The sequence below is a fragment of the Sciurus carolinensis genome, chromosome 8 (assembly GCF_902686445.1).
Source record: "Sciurus carolinensis chromosome 8, mSciCar1.2, whole genome shotgun sequence".
Classification (NCBI taxonomy): domain Eukaryota; kingdom Metazoa; phylum Chordata; class Mammalia; order Rodentia; family Sciuridae; genus Sciurus; species Sciurus carolinensis.
The window spans coordinates 46449328-46472177 of record NC_062220.1 but is presented as its reverse complement, the minus strand read 5'-3'; the positions used below and the strand labels follow the sequence as shown (position 1 = coordinate 46472177).

Here is a 22850-nt window from a genome sequence, read left to right as displayed (position 1 = left end):
AAAATTATAGTAAGCACTTCACCCAAGTAGGATGGCTATAATCAAAAAAGATAGTAAGTGTTGATGAGGACATGAAGAAATTGAAGCCTTCACACACTGTTGGGAATACACAACAGTACAGCCACTATGGAAAACAGGTCCTCGAAATGTTAATCATATGACCTAGCATTTCTTTTCTCATGTATATATTCATGAGAAATGAAACACATGTCCATATAAAAATGTGTACATGAATGTTTATAGCAACATTATTCATAATTAGCCCCAAAGAAGAAACAACCAATGCCCTCACTTACTGACGGATGGATTAAACAAAATGTGTTATATCCATATAAAGGACTATTATTCATCAATAAAAAAGGAATAACATGCTTGCTAATATGTGGATGAAACTTGGTAATATTATGCTAAGAAGTCTGTCACAAAAGAGCATATTCTATGGCTATATTTATGTGAAAGGTAGACAAATTCAGAGAGAGAAAAGATAGATTAATGGTTGCCTAGGGCTGAAAGGACCTACGAAAACGGAGAGTAGGGTGTTGAAGGAAGTATGACTGCTGAAGTTTGGGCTTCCTTGTCAAGGTGATGAAGATGTTTTCACTGAAAGTGGAGATGGTAGCACACATCTGGGAATGTACTGAAACCCACTGAATTCTACAGCTGAACAGGTAAATAGGGGATTATTTCTCAACAAAGCTGCTTTTTCAAAAACCTGGAACTGCCAGAGCCACCTCTTACCAATAACTAACACGGGCAAAACTGCTGACTTGATTCTCTTCATCTTTAAAATGGGCATAAAATATCTATTTCAGAAGGTTATTCTGGAACTAAGTACGCTTAATATGATGTTCTATGTGCGGTAAGTGAGCATTAGGATGGTAAGACTCTAAAATCCAAAGTCTTAATTATACTGAAAATTATTACTTGGGCACCAAATATTTACGAATGATACAAAAAAATCAGGCACAGTGTGATTTGGGAATATCAGTTTATGCACCTCTCAAAAGGCCATAATTTTCCTCAAATATTTAAAATTCATCCTTCCCTAAGCTCATGTACTAAAATTTTGAATGAAAAATGATCAAAATTAAGTAATTTTCTATTATGTTTCTTAAAGTGCAAAATTAAGAAAGATTAAGAACCTCTACTCTTTACTCTGAAGATCTTTGCGATACTAGAAATATTTAATTGGCAAATTACTTGCACATGCCATTAAGTGGTTAGACTGAATTTGTTTTTACAAATTCTATGGGCCCTTATTCCTGAACCTCCACCACACTATAATCTGAAATCATCAAGGTCTTCACTTATGCAAATTTTAACTTTCTACATTTTTGTTTTCATACAGAATAACTAAATTAATGCACTTTAATTTCTAAGAGATTTACTTTTCAAAGCTGCAAATCAATGAAAACGAGTTTCACATTAAAATAAAAAAGGTTCATCAAGCTATATTCTTTCAAACACTAAACCATAATCTCCCTCTTGTAGATTCTAAAACTTCTATTAATACAATAAACACAAAAAGGATGTTTCTGTTAAACATGAAAGTAACCCCCTCTAGGAGGCAGGAGACAAGACTTTCTCTGAACAGCTTCACACTTTTTCTAACTTTGCTAAATCCTCAGAGAAAAGTTGTGGTTTTGCCCTAAGAAAAATAATATTCCACCCTGCTGATATGGTTAACAACAGCTGATATGGCCATCGTCTGCAGGGAGCAAAAGACAAATTGTTGAATTCGTAAGTTAAATAACATAATGGAGTAAGTGGATGCAGACTTATCTACTACCACATGCTCCAATATCAAGGTTGCCATTTCAAACCCTCTTGACAAGTGCCTTTTTATATTAATCACAGTTAAGGGTCTGAAGAGGAAAGAAGTATTCTGACTACAATTCAGACCCGCTCTAGGAAGTTCTAGGGGGAAAATGGGTGCCATTAAAACAGAGTAAGCAACACCCTAAGTACCTCACATTAAAACTGAGTTCTCCATAAGCCCCTGCAAACTTTTATTACTATTATTCTGAACATGCAGGTACAGCGATGATAAGTATCTTTCAAAAAATAAGTACACACAATCAAGCTGAGCTGAATGTTACACAGAAGCCATATATGATTTTGGTGCATGTAAAAATTAAGACTAATTCAAAACTCTTCCAGTTCTATACTTAGAGAGCAAAGGAACCACCCTCATTAAAGTCATGTGGCATCCTGGAAAGAACATTGTTCTAGTGCCAGAAGACAAAGTTGTGGTCCCTATGAAACCAGTCACCTTTCCACCTCCCGGGCCTATTCCCTCATGCATGAAAGAAAGCCATAAACTACACAAGCCATTGTGCAACTGAAGTATGAACTATGTTCCTTTGGAGAGCCTGTTTAAACATTCCCAAGACCCACGCCCAGAGATTCTGAATCAGCAGATTTGAGATGGAGCCAGTGTGTCCAGAGTTGTAACAAACACTCCCATGCTATTTACAATGGGAACCTTTACGGACTGCCTCATTGATAAGAATCCTATTCTAAAAGCAGATGGACCTACAAATCCTCAAGATTAATAACCATTCAGGTCTTCATAGAGAATGTTGGTTACCAATAAGGAAAAGTCTAAAGGTCAATCCATCTTTAGCCTAAGACATTAATCACCTATCACACTTTCTGCATTAACTAAATCAACGGCAGGAAGGCCCACTGAGATGTTTTCAATCTATCTGCTAGAAAAAGCATTTTCAATTGAGTAGACTGAATCATTAGCAGCCCTTCAGGACATCAAAAGTAGGTCAGTTAAAATGGTGTTTGGAGGCGTACAGCAGACTGTGGTCACTCCCCAGATGTGCCTGCTTTAATCATCTGTTGCGTTAATTACTGTTAACTTTCATCACCACTAGAGAACACAACCAAAAAACTACAAAGCTTTGAAATTCTTGAAGTAGCACAGAGAATCCTAATTCATTCTCTAAATGCAAGTATAATATCCATATTGTTTAAAAAACCAATTTCCTAAGCTAGTTTCCTTAGACGGATGTTATCAAAAATAATTTTCTCACAAAAGCATTAACATACATTTAACCCTACTTAAATGCTTCAAGAGCAGATGTACTACAAATGTACACCCACAGTGATCCCATATTAGTATGAAACTGTTTTATTTCAATTAAAATGTCTAACTATCCACCCCCAACATATACCTAAACTGTAATTTTCTCTGAGAACTTCCAATATGTTCTTGATTTTGTTTCCTTTATCAACCTATCAGAGCAAAAACTGCCTTGCAACTGTTGGAAGAAATCAGTCATTAGCAGCAAGATTACAGCAAATTTTCCAATTTAGAAAAACTGTATTTTTATCTCTCTCTCATACTGAAAGAATAATGGTATAATTTTACTATTTTTAAATGAGCTGTTCAGTTTAAAATAGTCAGATTTTCCCAGGACTCCAAGTCTTAGGACTCACTGCTAGCAGCTTTTCCCCACACCCTCTGTCCTACTGACCAGTCCTCTTCGCCCTCTGTCTTGCTCACACACGCATGTACCCAGAGGGCCCCAGTGTGGCCTCTCCACACCACAACAGTCTTCGAGAAGCGGTTAACCTTCAGGCCATAGTTAACTAAGGAGGGGCTTCACACGTTTCTCGTGATTTCCTCTCCAATTGACATTCTTCCACCTTCTCAACAGGCCTATTTTTTTTTCCTCCCTATTTTTAAAATGGAGTGATGAAGTAGCAAAAAGTACAATGTTTTAGCCATTTGAGCATGGGCGATGCTCAGATTATCCCACCAACTGGAAGTGCTCTCTGATACCACTATCTTTCAAAATTGAAGCCATTATGGTCAATCGTGCAAATCCGTATTTAGCTTTTCGTAAATGGTGGATTTTTGACCCAATGAACTGGAACAGCTTCTGAGCGGTCTCCAGGATCTCTGACAAGATGCTTGGTGCGCAGTCACGCCGCAATCGTTACCGGTGTGGAGGTGTTCACTTTCAAAGTGCACACTGTTCTTACTGGGAATTCTTGCTCCCACTGGAACTGACTATGTGTAAGAAAATATGCTTGGGTACCGCCTGGGCATAAAATCTGTAGGGCAGGAAGTTTTTTCTTCAAAAGGACACTTTGTCAAATACCAAAATCAAAATCAGTATTAACAATGAATTTCCCAAATAATTTTCCTTCTGATTTATAAACATTCCTCCCCTTCGGCTATCTTTTTAAATATTTCATTTTCCAAAGGTCTTTCACAAAGATGGTCATAAATGATGGCTGAGGCCTACCCTCCTCTAGTTTCAGTACAGGAAACCCTCTAGCTTTTTGTATTTAGTATCAGATTTAAGAGCTTAACTTGGAAACTTCTCATTTCCACGCATCTAATTCTTATCCCTTTCTGCACCCATATGACAATGACTGAAGTGGGTTGTTTCCATACATTTCCTCATGTTGTCTAGCCTGCCTGTTTTTCCAAAGTACACCAATTTCATTTTTGTCACTGCAGGTATTCCTGGACACCATCGAACTGAACCCAGAAAGGGTCCCTGCCAACATCATCCCCATTAGAGAATAAACTAGCTGAGAAGGAATAGCGTGGGATTAAGAATTAACTTGTTTAAAAGTCACCTCAGTTCTGTGGATCTTATTTAGTGTGATACAAAAGAAAGCTTCTGTTAAAATCAAGTTTGCTAAATGCTAGTTTGAACAAAGTCAAATAGACTTATTTTCCTGCAGGACTTCTCAGAGCCTTAATAAACTAAAAATGTTAGGCTTTATGATTCTCTAATAGGAGAGTCCCTTTTCACAATACTTGCTAATAAAAACAGGAATCGCTACTATAAAGTAACTAAACATTACTTTTCCATGTAAAGATTAAAGGACAAAAGGCCACTACCGTTTCCAATAAAAGGGCAAGACTGGACTGGCTCCTTCGGGACTCCAGGTTAACTGACAGGGCTTGTGAAAGGAAGCGCAGGCCAGTTTCTTCCATTCCACAATTCATGAAAATCAAGAACGGATTCTCTTGTAGAGCTTTAACTAGATAGCCAACAAACAGCTCATTCTGTATTCTTTATAATTCATTAATTGTTTTGCACTTACTTTAGTTATGGAAAAATGTCTTTTCAGATCTGCATCTTATACATAATGGGGTTGTCAAAAACATTTTATTCCCTGTATGTCACAAATCAAAAGGCACCCCCAACTGATCATCATTATATTTTTGAATCACACATAAACTACTGCTGATATTTCTACATGTTGGTAAATACTTAACAACATACCAATTTTGATGAAGACTTAAAATAAGATATATGTCCACTAGTTCAACTGGCCTTCTATGTAAAGCAGTTCTTATTTTTGGCAGATCACTGACAAATTTAAGATTTGCTAAAAGCTATGCAATTTCTCCCCAGGGGGACAGGAAAAAGCCCATTTAGACAAAATATTAGAAACCACTGTGGCCACTTATGGACTCTCTGACACTTGTCTAGATCCCCCCATGTTGAGAACCCCCCTATTTAAAGTTCAATTAAAAACTTGGAACAGTTCCTCACAACATACGCTTGAGCACGCGCACACACACACACACACACCCCTCCTCCTCCTCCTCATCACCACCGCCACCACCAAGAAGACTGTGATAATGAAACTGGGTTCTGTTCACAGACTAAGACAGACTAAGAACAATTTTGAAATTGCACATAAAAATACATTTCATGAAATTTTATTCACTGTAATAAGAAATATAAACAAAAAAAGTCAAAGGAAGAGAAAAACAGGTAATGGCATTATGCAAATAAAATTTAGCTCTTAACTCAAGGAAGTGCTGTGGTATAGAACATATTTTAAATTTTCAAGAAGTCCACTGGACAAAAGGAGGATTCGAGTCCTCCACCATTACTAAGCAAGGTTATTAATGCTGCCCATGCAGAACCATCACTGAGGAAAGGCCAATAAATAAGAACAGGTGATGTCTTCAATTAGCATCACAATAAGACTGATTCGGATGCATGTGCCAAACACTTCAGATAATGGCTTCATTACACACCCACAACTTTCTAAAAATCCACAATGGAAATGCTCTTCTCCCAAGAATCATTAAATAAGAATTGTGGTAAAATGAAAGTCTCCATAAAACTACCGCCAGGCACGGCAGTCTGCACCACCCTGCTCAGGCATCAGGAAAGCCCTTCCAAACTCTTTCTACCCCCAACTCTCAAGATGGGATAATTTATTTAATTTCATTCTACTATCTTTCCTACCCCCACACCCTTCACTCTCCTCTGTCTAATCCAAAGTACCTCTATTCTTCCCTAGTCCCCACCCACCGCTTATTGTGAATTAGCATCTGCATATTAGAGAAAATATTCAATTTTCTCTGGGATTGGCTTATTTTGCTTAGCATGATATTCTCCAGCTCCATCCATTTACCAGCAAGTGCCATAAGAACTTATGTGCTTGCTACACATAGAAACTGGGAAGCAGTACCACTGACCCATATGCCTCTGATTCTGCCCTGTACGAATAAATCATCTCTTCTGAGTATCTTTCTGATCCTGTCCTTCTCCTCCAAACAACCTGAACTGGCTCCCAACTGCCTTGCATATCAAATAAAAACTCTTGCTCCAGGCCCTGTGTTTGGAGTTCCATCAGATGTGCCCCTCCGCTGCATCTCTAAAGCTACACCCTTCAATCAAGGGCTTCCTTTGCCTCAACCAGTTCGAAGACCACCATCCCAGCCCTGTCTGCTGCCCTGTGGTCCTCCCACCAACTCAGAATTCTGTTCACACCCAAGGACAAAGCTCCCTTGGATAAGCCCACATTTTCCAAGTAACCTAGACATCTGTGTGAACAACACTATTTTCTTTTTTATTTGTTCTAATTAATTATACATGACAATAGTACACATTTTGACACATCATACATAAATGGAGTATAACTTACTATTTTTTTGGTTGTACATGAAGTAAATTACACCAGTGGTGTAATCATATATGCATATAAGGTAATAATGTTCAATTCATTCTACTGTCTTTCCTACCCCCACACCCTTCACTCTCCTCTGTCTAATCTAAAGTACCTCTATTCTTCCCTAGTCCCCGCCCACCGCTTATTGTGAATTAGCATCTGCATATTAGAGAAAATATTCAATTTTCTCTGGGATTGGCTTATTTTGCTTAGCATGATATTCTCCAGCTCCATCCATTTATCAGCAAGTGCCATAATTTCATTCTTCTTCAAGGCTGATAATATTCCATTGTGTATATATACCACAGTTTCTTTATCCATTCATCTGTCGAAGGGCACTAAGGTAGGTTCCATTGTTCAGCTATTGTGAATTGAGCTGCTATAAATATTGATGTAGCTTTGTCATTTTAGTATGCTGATTTAAGTCCTTTGGATATAAACTGAGGAGTGGGATAGCTGGATCAAATGGTGGTGCCACAGCAAGTTTTCTGAGGAATCTCCACACTGCTTTCCAAAGTAGTTGTACCAATTTGCAGTCCCACCAGCAATGTATGAGTGTACCTTTCTCCCCACATTCTTTTCAACATTTATTGCTGCTTGTATTCTTGATAACTGCCATTCTGACTGGAATGAGATGGAATCTCATTGTAGTTTTAATTTGCATTTCTCTAATTGCTAGAGAGTTGGACATTTTTTCAGATATTTGTTGATCGATTGTATTTCTTCTGTGAAGTGTCTGTTCAGTTGCTTAGCCCATTTATTGATTGGGTTACTTGGTTTTTTGAGTTCTTTATCTGTCCTCAAGATTAGAGCTCTATCTGAGGTGCATGTGGTATAGATTTTCTCCCACCCTGTAGGTTCTCTCTTCAAGTTATTGATTGTTTCCTTTGCTGAGAAGAAGCTTTTTAGTGTGATTCTATTCCATTTATTGATTCTTGATTTTGCTTCTTGTGCTTTAGAAATCTTGTTAAGGAAGTCAGTTCCTAAGCTGACATGGTGGAGATTTGGGGCTACTTTTTCTTCCACCAGGTGTGGGGTCTCTTATCTAGTGCCTAAGTCCTTGAACCACTTTGAGTTCCGTTTCATGCAGGGTAAGAGATAAGGATTTAATTTCATTTTGCTATGTATGGATTCCTAGTTCTCCCAGCACCATTTATTGAAGAGGCTATCTTTCCTCCGTTTTATGTTTTTGGCACCTTTGTCTAGTATGAGATAACTGTATATATGTGGGTTTATCTCTGTGTCTTCTATTCTGTACCACTGGTCTACAAATCTGTTTTGGTGCCAATACCATGCCACTTTTGTTACTATAGCTCTGTAGAATAGTTTAAGGTCTGGTATTGTGATGCCTCCTATATCACTTTTCTTGCTAAGGATTGCTTTGGTTATAATACTGGGTCTCTTATTTTTCCAAATGAATTTCATGACTGCTTTTTTTTATTTCTATGAAGAATGTCATTAGGATTTTAATAGAAATTGCATTAAATCTGTATAATGCTTAACAACACTATTTTCAATGTATACAGAAAATTCTCATCCAGGAACATTCTCTTCCTCATAATTACATTCCACCATAGTGAAATGAAATCTTAACTAATACATTTGCTTATTTTTCTTTACTTTTTCATGAAAAAAATGTTAAATCCTCCTACTGTCTGACACACTGAGACCATGACGGGTTGACAGACAGCTCCCTAGATTATGAAGGGCTCACCCTTTGGGACATGAGTATGACCACCAGCAGAGGGGGGGCAGTATGGCACAGGAAGTAGCAGTCTGCCTGGACAGGGTTGCTCTCCTGGCTCAGCCACAGGTCCACCTCCATGACTGGCCAAGGTGCTCACCCTCCTCTCATGCCCATTTCCTCATAAAAATTGAGGCTTCCTCTATTACGAGAATTCAATAAGTGACTTACAAATAAAGCACTTGGTTCAGTGGCCGGTATACAACAAGCAATCAGTAACTTAAAGATACAAATGCCAACCACTCTCATTTTCTCATGAGATCATGTAAACCTTATTCCAACCCCCACCCCCGCCCCACAGTACTGTGGATTGAACTCAGTACCTAATAACTGGGGTAACTCTCTACCAATGAGCTACATATCCCCAGCCCTTTTTATTTTTTATTTTGAGATAGGGTCTCATTAAGTTGCCCAGACTGGCCTTAAACTTGTGATCCTCCTTGCCTAGGCCCCACCTCAGTCGTTAGACCATTTACAGCAGCCCAGCAAATCATGCATCTTGAGAGCAAAACCAGGTCAGAAGCAACTCCTTGGATTTTCTTCATTTCTTTTGATCCCTCTTTCTCCCACAACCAATCAGGAGCTGAGCCACACAGATTCATGCTTGGGAATGGCCCTGCAGGGTCATAGGTAAGAATTCAGTCTAGGTCTCCATTTCTGCTGCCCTGGCTGTGGCAGCACTGTCCACATGACCATCGCCTCCAGAGCTCATTGGCCAACCGTTTCTGGAAATGTACAGCCCCAGCACACCAGTTCGTTATTTACGCTTCTCAGTTACGCCTCTACACCTGCTCAGCCTCCCCACTCCTACCCACTTACAGATAGTGTATCCTGACATAGTATCATATATTTTCCATGTTTACTATCTCTCTCCATAAGATGCAAACTCCAAGAAGACGAAGATATTTCAGTCTTGGTCAGTGCTGGATCTCCAGTCCTTTGACTCAGTGAGCATTCAGGAGTCATCCCTATCTTATTCATTTTTCCATTTAGTTCAGTGGCTTCAAAAACACCTCTGTCTGCCGATACCTCTCAAAATTTACCCTTGTGTATGTAAGTGTGTACAGCTTCACTTAGATATCCAATAGGCAATGAACTAACACTTGTATAAGTGATTTCCTATTCTTCCTCAGCCCACCCATCTGCCAGCAAGCCTTTTTCTGACAGTTGATAATTCCAACCTTCCAATTGATTTGACCCAATTTTATAACCCTCTCTCCCTCCTTATTCCCCCAGGCCTCCATTGTTTTTTTTTTTTTTTTTTTCTCTCTCTCTCTTCCCCCATCCCCTCCCCTCTGCCTCTCAGTCCAAATCTATTTGAGAGGCTATTGATTCTGTCCAGAAACTAACCACTCCTCTCTCCAACCTTACCCTGGTATTGCTGCAGTCATCTCTCATCTAGATTACAGCAATAGCCTCCTAACCTCTCTTTTTACCCTGGCCTGTGTATTGTCCATTCTCAGTACAGAAGCCAGAAAAGTATTGTTAAAACAAACCAAATCCTGTCACCCCTCTACCAGGTAGGCAACCACAGAACATTTCTCACCACACTTACTAGCAAAGTCCGAGTCCTAACCTTGGCCTACAGGGCCCTACCTCGCCAGGTCTTTAATTCTCTGAGCTCCTTTCCTCCTGGGCTTCTCCTGCCTCACTCCATTCACATGGGTCCTCCTTGCTGTCTCTCAAATATGTCAAGCACGCTCCAATCCTAGAACCTGGGTAATAGTTATTTCTTCTTCCAGGGAACATCTCCTCCAATGTACCCCAAATCTATATGACCAATTCCCTCACCTTTTCTTTCTTTCTTTTTTTTTTTTTTTTAACTATGGGAAGGACACTTTACATGAGATCTACTCTTCTAATGTATTTTTTTAGGTGTACAGTACAGTATTGTTAACTGTAAGTACAAAGTTATACAGCAGATCTGCAGAACTTATTTTACCTTGCTTAGCTGAAACTGTATGCCTGTTGGTAACTCATCATTTCCCCTTTCACCCAACCCCTGGAAGCTACCACTCTTTGGCTCTATGAATTTATCTATTTTAGATAATTCATTTAAATAGAATTTTATGCAGTGCCTGTCTTTCTAAGACTGACTCATTTCACTCAGCATAATGTCCTCATGGTCCATCGTGAGCCATATGGCAGGATTTCTTTTTGTGACCACATATTATAATTCTACTATATATCCCACATTTAAAATTTTTTTTTTTTACCTGTTCACCTCTTGGTAAATATTCAGGACATTTCCACATTTCAACTATTGTGAACAGTAGTACAACGAATGGGAGAGGACTAGTGTCTCTTTGAGATCCTTAGTTCAGTAATTTTGGAAAAATACCCAAGTGTTTGCTGTATCTTATGGCTGTTCTATTTTTATTTTAGATTTCTGTAGGAACTTCCACACTGCTTTCTGTGGTAGCTTCGCCATTTTGTTTGTATTCCCAACAACAGTGTACCAGGGCTCCAGTTTCTCCCCCTCCTCACCAACACTTATCTTTTACTTCATCTCTTTAACATGTGCTCAAAAGTCACTTTCACAATGAAATCTACCCTGAATAACCCTATTAAGGAGAGAATTCCACTCCCTGCATATATTCCAGTAGTCTTGGGACTACCCAACATTTAACAGGTTTTCCTTATTTTTTTCCAAGTTGCTCATCTCTAACCACTGCAACTCTATAACTTTTGTATTTATGATATTTGTTAATTTTGTTCTTCCTGCTAGAATGCATGCTTCATGAGAGAGAAAGTTTTTATTTTATTCTTTCATGTATTCTAAGTGACTAGAATAGGCTTGGCAAATAAAAGTGGCTCAGCAAGTCTCTGTTGAATTAATATTTTTGGATACAAAAGGATTAAAGAAGCAATCTCTTCCCCCAGATTTCCAAGTCATCAACAGGACCCTCAATCTGCCTTTACGGGTTTTCTTGCCCCCTTCCCTAAGCTCCTCTCAGATGAACTTTTTGTGAGGCCCTAAGCCCACTGCCCACTCCCCCTCCACTCTAACCCTCTGCTCACATGGTCTCCTACACTTCTGACCCTGCTCTCTCCCACCCCCAGCCCCAGCGGAACATTAACACCTCTGTCTATAGGAGCCTTGGCACATTTCATGAACTTCCTTTATATTGCACTAGGAGGTTTACCTCCTTCAAAGATGGGTCTGTCTTCCTTACCTTTGGACACAGGCAACATCTAGCATGGGACCTGATACAGAATGGGTGTTTAGTAAAGGTGCTGACAGAATTAAAACCTAATGTACAGATGGGGAAAGGGAGAATCCAACAGTGTGGACATAAGTTCAATGATCTAGAGAGATTATGGGTCCCAATTCAGTGCTCCTTCTGTGACACCAACCCAGTCACCTGACCATGCTGTGACACTCTGGCTCTGTAGTCTATCACAGCAGAAAGCTCCTGGGCCATCCCAAACTCCCACTCTGAAACACACGGGTACTCCACACACTGCTGCAGGGGGACTCCACCCGAGAATTAAGAGAGAAAGGCTAGAAGCACCACAGCACAAGCCCAGCATGGCCTACGTGACGTCCTAATTTGCACAACCAACCTGACCCCTGCACCCTAAGGAGGGTCGTAGAACTCAGGCAGCTAGAGACCACACCTTAGAGAGGCCCAGCTGTATACAAATCTATTTCCTCTAGTGACTGTGATTAGCTGCAAGAACTCAGACTTTCATTACTTTTTAAAAATTATTTTATAAATTATGGTAAAACATACATAAAAATTACCATTTTAACTTTTAGGCAGATAATATAGCATTAAGTATATTTACACTGTTGTACGACCATCACGACCATTCCTCTCAAAAATTGTTTTCATCTTGCAAAACTGAAACTCTGCACCCATTAAACACTAACTCTCTTACCCCTTTTCCCCAAAGCCTGTTAACCACCTTTCTACTTTCTGCTTCTGTGAATGTGACTAATCTCAGATAAATGCAATCATACTATAAATACTTTTTCATGATTGACTTGTTTTACTTAGTATAAATTCTTCCAGGTTCATTTATATGTTGTAGCATGCGTCAGAATTTCCTTCCTTTTAAAGGCTGAATAACCTTCCATTATGTGTGCATACCTGGATATCTGAACTGCTTCTACCCTCTGGCTACAGTCTTTATTGCTGCTAAGAACCTGAGGGCATGAATATCTGTTTGAGTCTCTGTTTTCACTCCAGAAGTGGAATTTTCCACCACTTTTGAGATTCTCATTTTTCTCTCCTGGACAGAATACCACCTCCTAGCATTATTATGAGGATTAAATAAGACACTATGTAAAATGCTTACTGCACTGCTTCACACATAGTAGGCCAGTTATTATCACTGGCAAAAGGGCTTCCAGCAGCAATCACTGCTTAATCAGAAGAGCATCTCTTCACTGTTTCAGGGATAGAAAGATCAAACTTCTTCACTTCCAATTCTAGCCAAGAGTTTTTCAATGTGGCTCAGTCCACACCATTGAAAAACAGGCTCTTGAAGTGGTTCAGTCCTCTTCCTCTTACAAACAGCAGACCTGGGCAGGGTGACAGCACCTCAGACACAGGTACTTAAAAGCTGCCACTGATCATTGTAAAAAGAAAAAAGCAGTCCCTAGTGCATGCAGGACGTATCTCCAACTTCTACTAGGTTGGCTGCACACTCATAACTCTTCTTTTTCCATGTGATGTCAAGAAAAGTCACCCCAACTCTGGGAGAACCCAACTCAACTACCTACATCTAGAGAATTTCTAAGAGGCATTTAAACTAATAAATAACCCTTCCAAATCATATTACATACAAAGAGAAGAACCCTCTTCATTTTTTTCTTACATTTTCCTAATTTTTTCCAGCTTTATTGAGGTATAATTGACAAAAAAAATAAGTGTACATGTCATATTTTTGATACATGTACACACTGCAAAACTTATCACAAGCTAATAAATATATCCACCATGTCACAGTTACACTTTGAAATTTGTAGTGCGAATACTTAAGATCTACTGTCACAACAAATTTCAAGGCATAATACATAACTATTAACTGAAGTCACTATGCTATATATCAGGGCTCCAGAACTTATTAATCTTGAAAATATTTACCTTTTGACCTACATCTCCCCATTTCCCCCACCTCTCAATCTCTGATAACCAACTTTCTATGTTTTTATGAGTTTGACTATCTTGGTTTCCATGTACAAGTAATATCACGTAGCATTTGTCTGTTTCTTTAAAACAAAGATCTTGTTTTGTGGCTACAGAAAATGCCCAAATGTCACAAAATACCCATTCTACTAAGTATCTCAGTCCCTAGTCTTAATATCATCAGCATGTATAAGTCCCTGGCACAAAGACCAGCAAATTTCTTTAGCCCACCAACTGGTCTTATAAATAAAACTTTATTGGAATAGAGCCACACCCATCATTTACCTACTGTGCATGGCTGGTCTCCCTTGCAACAACAGAGTTAAGGAGTTGTAAAGTCCAAAACATTTACTACTTGACCCTCTACATAAAAAGTTTCAAGTTTGCATAAAAAGTAACATTTTTTAAAAAGAGAAAAAATCATGCTGATACTCAAAAAATATGTTGTTTTTTTTTTGGTTTTGATACTGGGGATTGAACTCAGGGGTTCTTAACCACTGAGCCACATTCCCAGTCCTATCTATTATTATTATTGTTATTTTTTATTTTGAGACAGGGTCTCACTAAGTTGCTAAGACTGGCTTTGGATTCATGATTCTCCAGCCTCAGCCCCCTGCGCTACTGGGATTATAGTCATGCACCACCATGCCTGGCTCAAAAAATATGTTTTAATGAGATAAGGTCTTTTAAATTTTTTTATCTGACAGTTTTATAATATCCTCTTACAAATAGCATAGATTTATAATTAACATAATGGTACTCCACTTGTTCTTTCCTTTGGTCAAATGACTAGAAAACCAACAAAAATCATTTTCTCCTTCCTCCTTACCCTATTTGCCTTCCTCCATGATTGTTATGGTTCAGTATTAGGTGTCCCCCAAAAGTTCATGTGTGAGACAATGCAAGAGGGTTTAGAAGTGAAGTGGTTGAGTTATGAGAGCCTTAACTTAACCAGTATATTAATTCCCTGATGGGAATTAACTGGGTGGTTACTATAGGCAGGGAGGATATGGCTGGAGAAGGTGAGTTACTGGGGGCACACCCTTGGGGTTTATGTTTTACTCGAAATGAAGGGAGTAGTATGTCTGTCTGTCTGTCTGTCTCTTTCTCTTAGTTTCCTGGTACTACGTCCTGAGCTGTTTTTGTCCGCCACACTCCTCCAACCATAATGTCCTACCTCACCTCGGGCCTCAAGGAATGGAGTCGGCCATCTAAGGACTGAGACCTCTGAAAATGTGAGCCCCACATAAACTTTTCCTCTATACTGTTCTTGTGAGATCTTTTGATCAAGTTGACTAAAAGAATGTTTTAATCCTTTTATACATTCTTCTCTCCTGCTGTAGTGGGAAAATTTGACAATATCAATGTCATTACTACTCAGAATCTTCAAGTTTCTATTTAGTACATTCAAATATAATATAAATCTACTTAAATATTCATGAACTGCAGGATTGGGGTTATGGCTCAGTGGTAGAGTGCTTGCCTAGCATGTGTGAGGTACTGGCTTCAAGTCTCAGCACCACAAAAAAATAAAGGTATGTATCCATGTACAACTAAAGAAATACTTTAAAAAATATTCATGAACTTCAAAAAAAGCAATGCTTACTCTTCATCTTAGATTCATGCTCATGTTTCTACTTTTTTCCTTCTGAGGTTCTTAGCCCTAACTCCTACCAGTAGAAGTCCCACCTGCAAAATGGTACAGGCCCACTGGTATGTTTAGCTGATGGATGACACAGATCAGCTACCTTTCCTTTTCAAAATTTATAGTCTTCACCAAAATTTCCAAATAGTGGTAAAGCGGTTAGATGAATATTTAGAACTAAATAAACTTTTTAAAAATACTTAGGTAGAGCACTTGCCTAGCATGTGTGAAGCACTAGGTTTGATTCTCAGCACCATGTATAAATAAATAAATTAAATAAAGGTCCATTGACAATTAAAAATAAAAAAAATTTTTTTAAAAAAGGAAACTGTTCCTTAAAAAAAATTTTTTTTAAAACCTTTATGGGAATTAGAACTTACTTATTCCTAGAGATATACATGCAGTTACTATTCATGTTTGATGCAATAGTATTCAAAATCCCAGTATGCTATTTGGGAAATCATTCTAAAATTGGTGTGATAATGAAAAGGACCAAAACATGCCAAGATAATCTTAAAGAAAACAATAAGCTGTGGTAATTAAGTAATAACTGGTATGATTCCTCTACAAACAGTTTGGCAAGATCAACTGAAGTTAAACAGACACATTTCCAATGACTCAGCAATTCTATCCTAAAAATGCTTATACACAAAAGCCCCCAAAACAGGTAAGAGTGTTCAAAGGACATTACTGATATTAGCCAAAACTGGAAATGTCCCAAATGTTTACCAGAAATAGAGTGAATAAATGAGGATAGAGTCACACAATGGAATACCATATGATAAAGAAAAAGAATAAAGTAAAAATACACACCAAAACATAGATGAATCTCCTGAATAAGATGCTGAACAAAAGCATACTTTCTGTAGCACTCTACTGATATTACATTTAAAAACAGTCAAGATCAACTGATGTCAGTTGTTACCCAGTGACTGGGGGAACAAACCTCTGCACTGCTGGTACCATTCTCTTCTCATCTGGATGGTGGTAAATGAGTATTTATACTGTATAAAATTCAACCAAACATCCACTTACAATTTGTGCCTTCTTCTCCACTTTTTGATGTATACTATACATCAATAAAGTATACTTTTAAAAATTGAAGGAAAGTTCAAAATCTACAATATAAAACAGACTAAAATGTAAGCAAAATTTAGAATTTAGAACAAATTTTTTCCACAGAGACTCCTAAATTATTAACTAAAATTTACCATTTATACCAACCTCCTAGCATCTACCCATTCATATCTCAAAATGCTACTTATAAACTCAGGTATCAAAATAAGAAAACATGATGACAGCAAGAATATTGAAGATAAGTTTTCTCTCAAAGGAAACAGGAGAATATAATGAACTGGATATCAAAGGAACAAAATTGGCCTAATCAAGATCTTTTCATTGTAGCAAACACAGGGAGTGATGCAGACATGAAAATATGATAAACATAAACAAGGATTCAGAGAAACAGGGCAGAGTTTCACTGAAATGTGACACTTGATTATCTGCCCCTCACTCCAACTGATTTTTGTTGAGTGTGTATCAGACTCAGTGTTAGTGGGAACAGCAACACTGCTGTGACTGACAAACACTGGTGCGCACTGAGCTTAGCTGTAGAAGCCTGCTTCGAAGACTCTTCCACGGCAACCCAATATGTACACAGATAAAGAACATGTCTGATCTCACTGCAGGAAATGCAAAGCTGAGGGACAGGGGGGACCTGAGGCTACTCTGCAGCCTTTCCTGAGGCTCAGGGGAAGGCCCCAGGTGACTGTCATAATGTAAAACAATGCTAAACCTGTGATTACCTGTCTACCAAGTCATTCTGGGAAACAAAAAGAAAGAGCCTCCTTCCTTTTGCCACTCCATGACCACTCTTCCCAAAGATGCCCACTGAGGTGGACCATCTTCAGACATGCTCAAGGGTTGATCTCAGATAAAGTATTTACACAGAGCTAAGGATGTCAACAGGTGAAAATGCCACCACTTATCTCAAAATAGCCTCAAATGGACAGACAGCCAGCTTCATATCTGGATTTTCATTCTCTGAGTACTTTGGGTTTATGAGCCCATGATTGACAAGGTTAGGTCCTCTAATTTGGTCCAATTTTTTTTGTGGTTTTATTTGCTTGTTTTTTCACATCTTCTACTCTACCTTAAGTTTTTGAAAAACATTGCTAGTTTTTTCTAAAGGTGCCTACCATTAAAAACAACAACAACTCTGGAAAGCAGTGTGGAGAATCCTCAGAAAACTTGGAATGGACCCACCTTTTGACCCAGTTATCCCACTCCTCGGTTTATACCCAAAGGACTTAAAATCAGCATACTACAGTAACACAGCCACATCAGTGTTTATAGTAGCTCAGTTCACAATAGCTAGATTGTGGAACCAACCTAGATGCCCTTCAACAGATGAATGGATAAAGAAACTCTGGTATATATACACAATGGAATATTATTCAGTCATAAAGAAGAATATTATGGCATTTGCAAATAAATGGATGGAATTGGAGAATATCATGCTAAGTGAAATAAGCCAATCCCAAAAAACCAAAAGCTGAATGTTTTCCCTGATAAGTAGAGAATGATATATAATGGGGGTTGGGGGTGCGGAGTGAGAGAAGAATGGGGGAACTTTAGATTATGTAGGAGGAAATGAGAGGGAGGGGTGTATGAAAAATAGTGGAATGAGACAGACATCATTACCCTATGTACACGTGATTACACGAATGGTATGAATCTACATCGTGTACAACCACAGAAACGAAATGATGTAACCCATTTGTGTACAATGAATCAAAATGCAGTCTGTAAAAAATTTAAAAAATAAATAATTAAAAAAAAAAAAACAACAACCAAAAAACTCCTCAGGTTGCCTCCCCTCCAATATGATTTTGTTCCTTGGCCACAAGGCTGTCACCCACACAAATGACATTTGATGACTTTAACCCTAACTTATGAAAATGTTAGAAGTCAGCTATTAATTCGCCATTTGATGGTCACTTGGGTTTCATAGTCCTATGCATTTTCATTTAATTTAATCTAATTATGGATTAGTGGCTTAAAAGTCTAGGTTACACTTTATGACACCCACAGGATGAGGACTTCAAGGGGTCATCATAAATGTAAACAGGGCATACACAACATGCTCTTGTTGAAGAGATATGCAAACTCTACCAATAAGCTACTCATGCTGTACCTTCTTCTTTAACAGTCGTATGCAACAGATGACATAACCAGAATATTAGATTCTTGCAATTCTTCCAACACTTCTGTTTATTGAGAAATGGGGCAGCATTGAACATACATAGCTAGACGGTAAGCAAAACAAACTTCTGGCTAACAGACCACAGGTTAAACAGCAAGTTGAAACAGTTTTCCTAAGAACAAGATTTTTTAAATGGGGGGAAAGTAAAAAAGGAAATCCCTTCTCTTAGGCAATTTCTTTCTGTGCTGTTATTTTTATAAAGGCCTTTCCTTTCCTGACAGTTACTATATATGTGGTGGATCTTTTAACACAGTCCTTTAAGGCAGATATTACCCCAATTTCATAGATGGGGAAAATAAGGCTCAGACAGTAGAAATGCTTTATCTGTCTATAAAGAACTAGTAAGAAACAGCAAGGGATTTCTCCCACCAGTGTACTTTCTAAATTTACAGAAGACTGTATCCTACACCCTGAGTCTCCACCTATCCTTTTTTTTTTTTTAACTCTTTCTAACACACACATCCCTCTGTACTGCTAAAGGTCTGTTTCCTTCCTCTACTGGGGTATGGCTGGTGCCTCCAACATCCCTTGCCAGGTCAGACCCATGAAGGAAAGGTTCATCCACATCAAGGAAGACAACTGAAGCCCATTTCGCAGGCCTGCCATCTCCAACCCTGCTTTCTCCCACTCCACCCAGGCTTTTGTGGTTCAACACAAGTTCATATTGTAGTATCATTTTCATCAAACTGTCTTCCATGACAGCACAATCTAGCTGCTCACTGATCATCTGAAGGTTTTAATGGGATATTTTTTTCTTCTTTGCAGTATTGGGAATTAAACCCAGGACCTCGTGCATGCTAAGCAAGTGCTTTACCACTGAGTTACATCCCCGGCCCTTCTGGATCTTTAAATATTAAGTGATCCTTCTGAAGTGTTAGTAGAAAACATCTGAGCTTCTAGAAACAAGCACATCATTTTTTGCCTTGGCCCCAGTTGATCCTATCTTGCATAATTCTGTCATGTCACATGAGCATGAAGGCATGGGAGTAGAGGAGATGATTGGTACAATAAATCTATAATACTATCCTACCTAAGCTTTATGTAGTTACTATCTTCGTTCTTGGTAAGGAAATGAGCACTTGAGAGGATAATTAACTTAGCTCAGAGGCAAAGGTGGCAGGGAAGGGCTGAGTCTCCCTGATTTTAGAACCTGCATGGCTGTGTTACATCATCTGTGTTTGTTCTACATCTCAGTATTTCCCAAAATACATCAGAGAAGACAAGTCCAAGAAGTTTGAACAAACTGGAAACTAAGAATAAAGACACTTAAAATGGGCACATTAGTCACTTCTCCTAAAAGCACAATCGATACACCCAAAGGGCACCCAAGTTCTTCATGAGCATGGTACCACAGATTTACTACACAGACTATGTCTGGGCACCACACAGTCCAAGGGCAACAGAGTGTTTCATTAAAGAGCTTACCATTGCCTCACTGCTCCCCTTTCTTCTGAGTACTTAAAAAACTTCAGGGTTTCCTACAGTTTTGCAGCTCACGCCCATGAAGATATGTCTTTCTTTCCTATAGAAGGCGGCGGCATGCAGATCTGCCACTGCAGTGACAGGCCAGGCTCTTTCAAGAACATTGTGAAGCCACATCATGAGCTATGCCTCTGACAGCAAACCACTCCAAGAGAACAAGAACGATAAGATAACTTCTGGTCATGGGAAGTGTACTAATTTCTTCATTTTCTCAAGAGAAAGTGTTACTGATGGGGAAGGGAAGGAACTGACTCCCACATTCTACCACTGTGAAAAGTCATGCTGCATCCTTGTAACGATGAAAACCAGAGTATCAAAACTACTAAGGCTTCAAAGAGAAAGACATTTGAAATGGAGCCCCAACACTAAGTTATGCTGGTTAAAAGGAATATGCTAACTTCTTAAAAGAGGTGCTCACTAGCCCACCCTTGTGTAGCTATGCACACACTCAGGCTTCTTACCAAAAGTAACTTCTCCTTTGCCAGCTTTGTCGAACAGCTGAAAGGCGACCATAAACAAAGCATCTGGGGCACACAGGACAGACTCAAATGCTACAAATTCTTGAAAGGATATTAGCCTGCAACATAAAACAAGCATAAAGCACAAAGTTAGCAGCTTACTGAAAATAAAAGTTTACATAAACACACAGAGGGGGAAAAAAGTCGAGAAAATAAAATTCAAAACTCAACACATTTATCAACACTTAGCACTTCCTTGTACATACAGTGGACTGAAATAACAATATAGAGAACTTAAAAAACATGGCATATAGTAAAACACTAAATGCATTATAATTTCAAATGAGACAATTTTATCCAATACCATTTATGTTGATTTACCTCAATCTTCCCTCAGGCACATTATTAGATTCTATAATTAAAGCTTAGAGACTTTAGGTTAAGAAATGACTGCATTACAGCCAAGACAGAGCAGCTTTGTTATTCATTAATACCCTTACACATGGTGTAAAAATGACTCACAGATGCACATTCATTACTGACATCTACTCACCACATGTGAATTGTACCCGGGACATTTCAGGGAGAAATGCAGATAAATCAGACACCAAATGTGACCCAAAGGAACTTCCAGTCAGGCAAGGGAGGCAACACTAGTCTAGAAATAGCAGCATACAGGAAAGACAAATGGGAAAGGGAGGACCAACACAATGACAGCAGAATTCTGGAAGAAAATCAAAGGTGGTTTTGTAGCAGAAATGGAAGTGGAGTCAGGACTTAAGGACTGAGTAAAACTCAGACGTGCAGTGATGGGCTCAACGGGAAGGCTCCTCAGAAAGACAGAGTGATAACTGATTGTGTCTGGACAATGCAGTGCACAAAAGAGATTCTCACAAAAGGTGTTCTCCTGAAATACTTGTTCCTGAATGTCCCATGCCTTCAGCTGTGTTTTCTGTGTTTTCTAATCTCACACCTTTTGTGAGATTAGAAAGAGAAGACAGAGATGACCTTGAAGGCAAGGAAAGGACCCAGTTATTCTTCTCTAGGAAAAAGACTGAAAATTTCTGAGGAAGGCTACAATATGATCAAATTCATGCTTTAGGAAGAGTGTGACCAGCCAGGGATGCTCAACTTCCAAAGAGCAAACAGTCCATAAAAGATTTCCTAAGAATGTTTTTTTATCAATATGTTGTATTTTAAAGGTCAAAGTATTTCAATAATATGTTGAGATAATCCCAAGTTTCTGGAGAGTATGGAGGGAGGGGGAAATATGAACATCTTTATTTGTTTTCCACAAAACACTTAATTTCAAATGTCTTATAGAGAAGATATTTCTATGCAAAATGTGACAAATTTAACTTAGCTTTATTCCAGAATGTCACCTGACTATAATAACGCCACAAAGAAATGGAAAACGCAAGGTGTGTCCAATATAGAATATCTATATTATTCACCATCCAAAACACAGCTGAAGGCATGGGACATTCAGGAACAAGTATTTCAGGAGAACACTTGCCCAGGAACTTTCAATCTCTACCATAGTCTCTTGCTAAGAATCTACGTGCAAATGAGACCAGGGGCCGTGGGGATAGGAAGGGAAGCAGATGAGTCAAACCTTCTTGGCTGAACTCAGGGGGTTTCCTCCCTGTGAGGTGGAAGGGGAGACAGTCATAAGCATACAAGACTATCTGAGTGTAATAATCGAGTGTGAAAAAATAAAAGGAGAAATAAAATGCTAAGGGGCACAAAGAAGGAGGAATTTATTCTGCTTGGAAGAGCTGGGGAAAGCTTCACAGAGGTGTGGCATTGAAAGGATAAATTCTGAAGGTCAATAGATCTTAGAGATCATCTGCTTCAAGCTACTCAATTAACTTTTGCAGATGGAAGAAAAAAATTACTTGGGCAAGGGGAAATAACTGGTTTCTGGCATTTTGGCTTACGAAAAGGGTCTCCTGGTTTCTGTTTGACCTGGGTGGACTTCCAGTGGTGTGAGAAGATGGAGAGAGAGAGAAGGGGAGAGTGCATTCCACACTGAGGAAGCAGCAGAGTACTGAACGGAGGGAAAATGGGAGCAAGTGCTATGTTTAGAGAAGGACCTAGGTGTTGCCAAGCCTGCATCCAGCAGGTCTTGTGGATAAGAGCGGTCTGCGCTAGCCTGTTTGCCACCTAT

At 38.9% G+C, this 22850-nt stretch overlaps 1 protein-coding gene across 1 annotated transcript in view; it reads right to left on the bottom strand.

Moving 5' to 3' along the window:
- Positions 1-22850, bottom strand: part of Slc25a13 (solute carrier family 25 member 13) — a 179503-nt gene that overhangs the window by 97400 nt on the left and 59253 nt on the right. Inside the window, exon 4 of the mRNA XM_047560964.1 lies at positions 20684-20799. Within this exon, the coding sequence (XP_047416920.1) occupies positions 20684-20799 (116 nt within the window). The remainder of the gene's footprint in view (positions 1-20683; positions 20800-22850) is intronic.